This window comes from Apaloderma vittatum, unplaced genomic scaffold, assembly GCF_000703405.1.
Source record: "Apaloderma vittatum isolate BGI_N311 unplaced genomic scaffold, ASM70340v1 scaffold39512, whole genome shotgun sequence".
NCBI classification, from domain to species: Eukaryota; Metazoa; Chordata; class Aves; order Trogoniformes; family Trogonidae; genus Apaloderma; species Apaloderma vittatum.
The window spans coordinates 12,994-23,478 of record NW_009702712.1 but is presented as its reverse complement, the minus strand read 5'-3'; the positions used below and the strand labels follow the sequence as shown (position 1 = coordinate 23,478).

Below are 10,485 nucleotides of genomic sequence, written 5' to 3'. Positions count from 1 at the left end.
TTAACTTAAGCTAACTTCTAGTAGCTTCTCAGATTGCTTCATAAAAAAGTCAGAGAGCCCGACAGTGCCGGGGGTGATGCCGTCCCTTCCAGCCGCTGACATTCTGCACTTCCCTGTCCCCAAGGGCAGCTCTGGGACCAGCCAGCGGCGCCTTCCCCCCAGCAGCCCCCGGCCCCTGCAGGCTGGAGGAGCTGAAGCAGCCCCAGCTGGAGTGTCTTCCCTGACTGCTGCCAGTTAGCAAGTGTGAATTTGGGGAGGGTCTGTGTTTGGGCTGCTGGAAATAAGCCCGTCTGTCCTCTGCCCCGTGCGGGTGGCCGGTGCAGGCTGGAGAGCGGCGTCTCCCACCGATTGTGGCCGCAGTAAAATAGAAACTGGCAGTGTTGAGATGGGAACGGTTCTGGTGTGCAGCAGAAGTTTTGTGTTGATTTGGCTCAGCGTTGTCTGGAAGATTTTTGAGTCTCCACAACAGCTTTCTCCTGCAATTTCACTCTCTTTTGAATTAAGTGGTTCTATACCAAGTTTTTTTCCCTGAAGTTAATATAACATGATTAATATTGTATATTTTTTGTCGTATTAATCCATTGATAGGTCTGAGCAGCTTGATTTAATCATGCATTTCAAATTTATTTCTTACGCAGCTGTCTTCAGAGTTGAGGTGTCCCTGTGCTCAAAAAGCTCATCTTTATTTTATAAATTAGTTAGTAAAAAACTCCAGCAAACAGAAGTAAGGAGATCAAGAACTACCTGACTGGATGGCTTCTGGTTTCCCTGGAAGTATTTTGAACTTTGGTTTTAGACTGAAAAGCTGTAAGCACCTTTGCAAACCACGTTAACAATTCTAAGTGAAAGTGAGAAATAAATGCAAACTCTTGATTTTTTTTTCTTTTTTCTTTCTTGGTTTTTTCCCCTTTCCCAGCAAAATCGAGTAGGAAACTTACTTTCCTATATTTAGCAAACGATGTCATCCAGAACAGCAAGAGGAAAGGTCCTGAATTTACCAGGGAGTTTGAATCTGTTCTTGTGGATGCTTTTTCTCATGTTGCCAGGTACGTTGCTTTGTTATGTATTTCTTCAACTTTTCTCTCTGGAGGTTTGCATTCTTATCATACAAAGTTTAATTCAGTCAGATTTTGTGGTTTGGTGGTTTTTTAGTTATTTTTTTAAAGTCTCAGGGGTGCTTGCACCCTCTCTCTAGTAGAGATTGGATTCTGACCGCCCTGCAGCTGGGAACCATTCCGGATTAATATTTCTTTTTGGGCAAACTTGTTGGCCAGTCAGCCCCTCACAGCCATACACGTTTGTTTCCTGCACAGCTCCCATGTGCTTTGCTTTAAGTGTCACCAAAAGCTCCTGCAGATCTGTTCAGGAGTAGTGAAGCTGGGTGGTTGCACATGTTTATTAAAGGCTCGTAGTAAGTGGCTCTTCCCCATGGTCAGGAGACTTGAAAAGAGCTGGTATTTCAGGTCGCTGGATTCTCATCAGGTTTCTAGTTTGAGCACGGATTTTTTTTCCTGTATTGCTGGTTTTAACGGTCGTCTGATCGTTAGTCTCCTTGCTAGGTGAAGGAAGAATTTTATGTAAAAGAGGGAAGAAGCGGTGCAGCTACCATCCTATCAAAAAGGAACTATCATTTAGTTAAGATTTTCTCTAAATAGTGTTATAATTCCTGTTATCTCCATTAAACAGCTTGAAGGTTCCCCGTGAGTTGCGCTGTGCCGTGTGGGCTGTCTTGCTTTCTGTGCACTGTCTGAGTACCTCTGAGTGCTAATGATGCTTTTTAATTGGGATGTTACTGACTGAGACAGCTGCTTAAAGTTAGTAGTCAGAATTGTAAATGTGTCAGCTTGGCGGTGTTTGATAGCTCTTCTTGCAAATTCTGAACAACAGCAAATCTCCTCCTTCGAAACTTCTTTTGCCCTCACTCAGGGGGGACACGTGGGGCACTTTCAGGCAAGCTTTGGTTTCGGTAAATGGGGAAAATTGGCCACATGTGGGTTTCACACCGTTTGTTTCAGATGATGTGAGAAAGATTCTCTCCAAACGTGCAAGTATTGCAGTGGATGCAGCTGCTAGTTTGGAAGATGCTCTGTTAAAACATAAGGAGTGTTTTTCAGCTGAGCTATAATTCTTTTCTAATCTTTGATCAGAGAAGCAGATGAGGGCTGCAAAAAGCCCTTGGAGCGATTGCTTAACATCTGGCAGGAACGGAGCGTGTACGGCAGCGAGTTCATCCAGCAACTGAAGCTTTCTATGGAGGACTCCAACAGCCCTCAGCCTAAAGGTAAATAAGTGTTGCTTTTGTTCTGTTCTTTATTTTGTTTCTCAAACTGGCGTGTGCTTTGTTGAAATTCCCGTGAGTTGTTGAGCTCTGGGCTCCCATAGTTGCGTCGTTGCCTGAGCTGGTCATGGGGATTCCTCGGGATTGTGTTGAGAGAAATGTGGTTTTGGTTAAACTTGTGGTTCCAGTTTGTGAGCGCTTTGCCCTGTGGCTCGGGGCTGGTGGTAAAGCTTAGCTCAGGGTGGTGTCTGTGTCCTCGGACAGAATGCTCCAGGGCTGCCATCTCATGTGAAGACAAGGGTGCAGGGAACTGCTGCGTCCACCCTCAGCATTAAAACTGTCCCTCTCTACATCTGTGAGAGTGGTCAGCTGAGTTATTAAATCGTTCATTCACTATTGTTAGCGCTTGCATTCTCATCTTAATGGTTTTATTTTGCGCAGTTACTATATTTTATTATGATTCAACAAGGACTTTTTAATAATTGAAGGCTGGAATATATGTCCAGAAGCTTGTCTGGTCTCTGTTTTTCATATACCAGCTGACATCGTTTGGGGAAAACAGTAACTTTGCATCATTAACATTGTTAGAATGTCACTGTTACAACCTCATTACCACATGAGACAGATGTGAGTAACTGAGTAGAAGTGGGTTGTCTTCCCTGCGCCTTTGTGCTGCTTTGGCAGGTGCTGCCTCCACCTCTGTAGCTTCTGAAAGTGTTTAACTGGTAGCATTGGAATGAAAGAGGGGAAAAGCAGGATGTCTGACTGTGGAAGGTGAGGCTCATTTGAAGTCAAGAGTTGTTGTGGTTAAGGGAATATTTGTCTGCTTTGCAGCTAAAGGAAGTGTTTATGTCTTTAAATTAGCTAAAATCACCTTTCTGCTTTGATAAAATCTGGCTGTGTTCCCCACAGAGGCACGATGCTCTGAGAGTCAGGTTAGTCATTAGCGGAGTGCTCTGATGCCATTCGTAGGTGGTGAAAACAAGCGAGCTCTATCCACTGGAGGTAGTAGTTAGTACAGAATTACTATGAAGACCCGAGCATTAATACGAGATGTGCGTATGAAGTCGTACGTCTGCGCTGTCCTTCCGTGTTTTAACACGAGCTGCTTCAGGCAGAGTTACCAGGTGGGTGCTGTAGCAGCTCACAGCAGAGGCCTTCCGACTTACCATCGTTTCAGCCTGACTTCCAGGAGGTATTGCCATTTTTTCCCCAAAAGCTGGGGAACCGGCGCACCTGACCGAAGGGGCTGTCTCTGCGTGTCAGGGTGGAGAGACTCACCGCTCTGGGTGGCGGGAGGGGAGCAGTCTCTCTGTGAAAGAGGCTCGTGTTGGGGTTCTTGTGTTGTCTGGGTGCACTTCCTAAGTGTAACAGGCCTTTGCAGGGAAACAGAATGAAGAAATACAGGTATTTTAAGAACTGCTGTGTGCACGCCTTCAAACGAAGAGAAAAAGAAACATGAAGAACTCGGCAGAGTTGTCACGAGTTTTTGTCTGTGTTCTGCCTGGCACGTTTTCAAATTAGCTTCTTAATGGTAGGTGCTAGTTTCATGTGGGATTTTCGTGGGTTTCTAAGATGAACTGGTGTTTGCCCAGTGTCTGGCGGGCGACCGTTCATGTGGCAGAAGACTTTGTTGTAGTTACTCTCTTCCCTTTTCAGACAGGTGAACCGTGAGCAAGAGGGACAAGAGTGTTTTGTGCTGTAGAGATGTGACATTTCTCGTGAACGTGGCACTCCACGCCACACCACTTCTCCAAACCCAATCTGGCTTCCTGGGTGTGTGCGTACCCGAGGCAGGCACAGCTGAGCGATGGGTGGCGTTGGGGGCTGTAGACTGATGCAGGGTTGTGCCGTTGAAGTTCTGAGTGTTCTTTTCCTCAGCCCAGGGTATGGCAACAGGTCTCTGCACGTTACTCTCTGCAGCTTTTTCATGTTGTAGTGCCTTAAATTCCCAGGCTTGTGGGGGCTCACAGAGCAGGACGGCTCCGCTTGGTTTGAGAGCACCGCTCACGCTCGGAGTTTTGAAACTGGGCACAGTAAAGCAGTGAGGAAAGACACCTTTAAAGGTAATCAATGCGCGTTTCAGTGGTGCAGCTTGTTTCTTGTTTGATTAGTAGCGAGGCCTCGGGTAAATGTAGAGCAATCTGGTTGGCGGCACGTGCCGAGCTCCTGCTGTGGAGCAGAGTCGGCTGCACAGGTACAAAGCTTTTCCTGCGGAGGGGAAAACAGTACCAGTGCTTTCTTTTTTTTCTCCTGGCTTTGACTTCCTCAGTGGCACAGTGTACTACCGTGGCTTAGTCTTTTGGGTTCCTTAAGGAAATAGGCATGTATATAGAAATGAGCTTTGGAACGCTGATATATTGTTTTGACTCTAAATGTATTCATTAAGCTTGCATATGCTTTCTCATTAATCCCATTTGTATTAGAATGTTTCTTTATATAAGCAATAGAAAAGAACCACCCATTTATCTTAAAGCCTGGGAAAACTAGGTCTGTAGGGGTTTGACATAAAATCCTTAGGTAATATAACCTATATAGCTGGCATGTTTTCTTATTGTCTTGTGATAAGTGGCTGAGGGAAGTCCTCGAATGTGTCGTGCTGTAACGCAGAGCTGAACTGCCACCCCTCTGCTCTGCTTGTGGTCATGTTGCAACTTCTTGCTTGGGGAGTCAGACCCAGACTAGAAGAGGGAGAAGAACGTGGGAGAGGAGAGCAGGCAGGGCTGCTTCCAAGAGTAACTGAAATCAGGGCACCTGGGGACAGGACTGGGTGCAATTTTGGAGCAGATCGATTCCAGCTCTGAGGCTACCAGCAAATGCATGTTGTAATGAGAACGTAAACAATCAGGAGTGATTTACCCCGAAAGAAACAAAGGGTTAGAGAGTTGGAGGGTATGCTGGACCATTATATTTCTCTTAATTTGTTCTTCTGTGTCTCCCGGTGTTCTGTGATGATGGTCTATGTTTTCTTTAGGGAAAGGTGGTGTTGTTTTTTGTTGTACTCGATGTTTTGTCCTATATCACTTCACCAGAGTGCGTTTCATGTAAGTTCACCTGGATCTTGCACAAGTTGCTAAACCCCTGGTGCTTGGAACCTAAAGCCTACAAAAGGTTAGTTTTAGTTACAGTTTTGGGAGGCTTATTTTTTGTTATGCTAATTGAGGATGATACCCCTGCTAAGACATGAAAAAACCACTTAAATTCAGCTGCTCTGCCTTTCAAGTAAAGAGTTATCTATAGAACAGAAGCCCCTGTTTTACAGGTTTGCCTGTTATTCTAGAACCACAGTGTCTGTTAAAGCTGTTTCCTTGCACGTTTCCCTGTAGACACAAGTTTCTGCTCATGCAACTTGTCATAGAATGGTGCTTAACTGTCAGAAAAGACACGTGATGGAGCTGTGCCGAGACTGATAATCCTCATGTGAATTACGGGCTTTCTTGTATTTTATTTTTTTTTTTATCTGAACCCTTTGCATAGCTCCCTCCAGCTAAAGGCACTATCTGCGTGGGGAATTCCTTACCACGGGAAGTGGCAGGTGCTTGAATGAGGAGATGAGGGTAACCAGGGCCTCATGAGAGAAAATAATAATTTTATATTGCCTTGAGATTAAAAAAAAACCCCAAAACACATAATTCCCCTGGTTTTAACAGAGCAAAGTTTTAAACCCCTAGTTATCCTTTTGAAGGTGTGTATACAGATTCAATGGTTGGTTTCTCTTTACTGTGCATATGAGCCTGGAGTCCCATCGAAGAAGCCTTTTTATCTCTAAAACCAGTCGTCGAGAGATGAGAACAGAAAGGTGAACACCCTAGATGGGCAGAGCTCCTGTGTTGCCAGCTTACAGGAGAAACTCGTACTTCATAGGCCTGTGACACTGAAAGCTTCCTCGAGCCACCGGAGATGTCTGAAGACTGAAAAATTGATGGAGAAATAGCTTTATGAGTCTTTCTGGACACTGCAACAGCACGGTAACAACCACCTGGAGTTTTGCTGCAAAGCTGTTGTGACGGCAATTGTCTGTCATTTTGGAGAAATGAAGTGCCTTGCTCTTTGAAGGCTTTTAGGGAATTAATTTCTGAGCTGTGAAGAAGACCCCAAGGAAGCAGGAGAGCTGACTTGATCTCTGATAGTGGCCTCTCTGTCTTCTTTATGTCCGTGTCAAGAATGGGCTCCTTATTTTCCTCGATGAAGCCGTCCATACTCTACAGAGATATCCTGATTGTTTCCAGAGACATGTGTTACATACCGTTATTGAATTCTGATCAGTTTTAGATGCTTTTAATGCTTGCTTTCCTCTTCTCCCGTTGGATTTAATGGGCTTTTTCGGAAGTGTAGACTGATGGTTAAATTACTCCTGGCTGGCAGATTTTGAGGGCTGCCCGGGCAGGGTGTGTTCTAACTCCTGCTTTGCTTGCTGTTCCCTTTCAGGGTCCTCTTCCATCCTATGCTCTTGAGTTTGAAAATGTCTGGGCATGTTTCTGTTTTGATGAAATGCAGGTGGTGTTTCTAGGACTCTTCAGGGAGGTGTTCTGCTGCCCATGTTTATCAGTGCCGAGGGGAGAAGTGCAATAGTCCATGTTTGTGCTCGTGCCCAAGATGCTGTTCCCAAGCCGGCTGCCTCGGCTGTGCTCCTCTGCCTGCCGGCCGCTGCGTCCCAGGAGCAGGGCAGCTGGTAGCTGGTGCTTGGGACGGTGGCGTCTGTGCCTCTACCTTCCTTGGGCTGTTTCCAGTCAAACTTGCTTGATCTTGTTCGGATGGCAAATTCAATGAATGCCGAACGCCCTGTGTTGTGAGCAAGCGCGGCGCTGTGTCTTGTGGTAGAGACCAGCCGGTAACACAGCAGGAGTGCTCTTCGGCAATTCGAACCCCAGTTCTCGCTGTCCTTCTCACCGGCGTGTGCGCTGTCGTCACACGTGCTTCTGGTGTTTATCCTGTGTTTATCCATCATTAATTACTTGCTGATAAGTTCACAGTGATAGTGATAGATGCCAATGGCATGTTCTGGGCTGCCCAGCTTTAAGTGCTACCTTTGGCCATTTGGTCATTTGCACGTTTTCTGTTCAACTCGTGTCTTCTGCAGACGTCGGTGAGCAGCAGCAGTTTTTCTCGTTGATCTATTATTCTACTTGCTCATCAGTCGGATTATCAAATGCTCTCTTACATCAGTTGTATACGTACGGTACTTGCAGTGTCCCTTTTTCTAGCTGAGATAGCTTTGCTCTAGCATACATCAACAATTCATGTGGTTTGAGGTAACTTTCCTGTGCTTGTTTGCCTTCCATTCAGTAATTAATTTTGGTGACAAGTCTGAAGAATGATCTGCCTTGTGAAAGTTCTGTAACTGGATCAAAGGCTGTGCTAAGACTCTGACTCGTTAAGTAAACTGTCTCTTACCTTTGGAGACCAGGTACTCTATGCTAAAGTTGCTTTAACCAACGCTGTCTGGCTTTATGAAATCCCTGCTTCTGAAGTGTTAGGGGTTACCTGCCTGGAGATGGGTTTGTGCTCTGCCCATTGCCGTTGTTGCTGTCACATCTCAAGAGTTTTCGTTTCAGAGAGCTGTCCTGAAGTTTTTAATGAGGTTGAAAACCAGCAGTTATTTAGTTGCTTGTGGGACCACAGTGAGCATATATGTGGTACGAGAAGATAACCTGAAATTCTTATGTCTGTCTGTATCTTAGCAGCAGCGCTTCTGCTCTGCTGGTACAAAACTTCGCCTGTGAAATGGTATTACCCAAAGAATCTGAGTAGGGTTGGAGACTGGACACCTAGTGACAAATGGGACATTTTCTTGCCTTTTCTGCTTGTAGTGTCAGAGGCACAAATAGGTGTACTGTGTGCGCTGCTGATGTGAAGACTATGTCCTTGCACTGGCATCTCCAGACATACACGGGTGGGCAAAATCAGACTTTTCTTGCTGTTTTGCATTTGCGTGTTTGCAATATGATGCCAACATTAGAGTCCAGCTGTGGGCATCCTTCTCCGTAGAGAGCGTAGTCATCAGAGCATCTGGTACCATTTTTCTGAAGCAGAGGCAGTCAAAGTGGACAGATCTGGCCTCCAAATGAGTTGCTTATTTGTGTCTTTAGTTGCAGAGGAGAAGAAGTCTTTAAAGCGGACTTTTCAGCAGATACAAGAGGAAGAAGACGATGATTACCCCGGGAGCTACTCGCCCCAGGACCCCAGTGCGGGGCCGCTGCTGGTATGTGGGGGGATTGGGTGGGGTGATCTCCAGACGTGCCTCCCAACCCCTCCTGTCCTGGGACTCTGGGGAAGGTCCGAGGCCCCTTGGGCGTGGTGCAGCCACGAGGTGGAGCTGCCAACAAGAGAAATGCCTCTGGTGGGGCCGAGAGCTCGGGGTGACGTGGGACAGGCACTTGTTTTGGGTTGCAGGAGCTCCCGAGGGACTTTGGGTGGTCTCACCCGAGGTGTGAGCAGTGCTGCCGGGAAGGAATCCCACAGGGCTGCCAGAGGAACACACCGTGGTTTGAATTCCTTTCTAAGACAAGTGTGTAATCTCTCAAACACAAAGTTGTAACATGGTTAAAACTTCTTTTTTGTAGGACCTCTCTTTCCTGAGCTGTTAAGAAGCTCAACCTTGGATAGATTTGTGTTGAGCTGAGTAGGAAAGCCAGTTCTGAAGACCTTGAGGCTGACACATTAAGTGGTGTGGAAGCAATAGGAGTGAAATAGAGGATCGTTCTGATCCTTTGAGGCTACAAAATGAACATACCTTAAACCATTGTCTATTTGAAAAGAGTAAAAAAATTACACCATCCGCCTGCTAGACTGTAAACAGTGACAAAATAAAACACAGTTGTCAAAGAAGTAAGTGGGGTTTTTTGTTGCCTTCACCTCCAGATGCCTTGCAGCTTACGGCTTCTTGTGATGCTAAGCACTGTCTTTGTTACTGTTGGCAATCCTTAGCAGTTTGCAAAGAAGTAGTAAGTATTAGGCAATGGGCACTTTTTATTTTTCAGGTTAAAATAATATTTATTTAAACTTTTTAAAACTATTGAAATGTAGTTTAATCATCAGTGATGGTGTTTACAGGCCCAGTTTCAAAAACTTCCCATTAAAACTTCAGTAATTTTTAAAACAAAGAAACATTGCTTTTTTGCTTTCTTTTCAGGGAGTCTCATTCTCCTGTTTTGTTTTTTTTTGGTTTTGGGGGGTTTTTTTTGAGGAGCAAGGGCAGGTGCTGTGTCAGGGGAGCTCCTCCTAAGGCTGTCCTCATCTACATCCTTTTTCAGCTAGGGTATGTTTTGAGGGTATTCATTTAAACTAACGCGTTTGTCCCCAGTGCAGTAAAACCCAGCAAGAGCCAGGGCCGCAGCGCTGGCAGTGAGCCCCTGCTGAGCTCGGGTGGCAATGGCTTTGCCAAATCAGGACAGTGGCAAGTCTGCTTTAAGAGCAATAAATTCTTTTGTCATCAAAGCTTATGGTAGATAACCAGCTGCAAAATTCTAAGTCTTGAAACGATGGAAATCTGGCACAGTTTTGTTTGGATTGGTACAAGTTTGGTTTGGGGCTCTTTGTTGTTGTCGTTTGTTTGTTGCTGTGGCAGAATGTGCCCTTGGAATGGAGCAAGAAGGTGCATATCCACTCCTGCTAGTCTAAGAGAAGTGTTGGGGTGCTCAGCAGAGTCTCAGCTAAAATACATAGTCCCAACCTGCTGCAGCACGGAGGGCTGAGGGCTGGTCCTTGGCAGCTTTGTTTGAATCAGTCGCTTCTCCCGATTGGAATGAGAGGTTTTCTACTGCTGAGTCTTGAAAGAGGTGATCTGCTGTAATTACATGTAAGTTCCTAAACACTGGGGTACTGTGAACCTAGTGAATACTCCCTGTGTTAGGAAGCAAGAGTTTAAAAATGACTCAGAGGAAATATTCCAGAAACGGTTACTTTCAGAGCTCGGTGACCTCAGATGCAGCGGCCGCATCCCCAGGAAATGACCTGAGAGTTCCTGGTTTCCATGTTGGTTACCGTGTTTTGCAGACCGAGGATTTGATCAAAGCCCTGCAAGACCTGGAGAATGCAGCATCAGGAGATGCAACGGTGCGGCAAAAAATTGCCTCCCTGCCTCAGGAAGTTCAAGATGTTTCATTACTGGAGAAAATCACAGGTATGAAACTGGAAGATGAATGAACATGGGTGTGGAGAATAACTGAGAAATCAAAGTGTTCTTTAAATAGTCACAATGTATGGTG

The 10,485-nt window shown here is 45.6% G+C and overlaps 1 protein-coding gene across 1 annotated transcript in view; it reads left to right on the top strand.

The window, feature by feature from the left end:
* Positions 1 to 916: 916 nt before the first annotated feature.
* The window catches only part of RPRD1B (regulation of nuclear pre-mRNA domain containing 1B), a gene marked incomplete at its 5' end in the record, with an annotated part of 20,347 nt that continues 10,778 nt past the window's right edge, over positions 917 to 10,485 (top strand). The window contains 4 exons of the mRNA XM_009864321.1: positions 917 to 1,046; positions 2,148 to 2,281; positions 8,368 to 8,480; positions 10,274 to 10,400. Of these exons, the coding sequence (XP_009862623.1) occupies positions 917 to 1,046; positions 2,148 to 2,281; positions 8,368 to 8,480; positions 10,274 to 10,400 (504 nt within the window). The remainder of the gene's footprint in view (positions 1,047 to 2,147; positions 2,282 to 8,367; positions 8,481 to 10,273; positions 10,401 to 10,485) is intronic.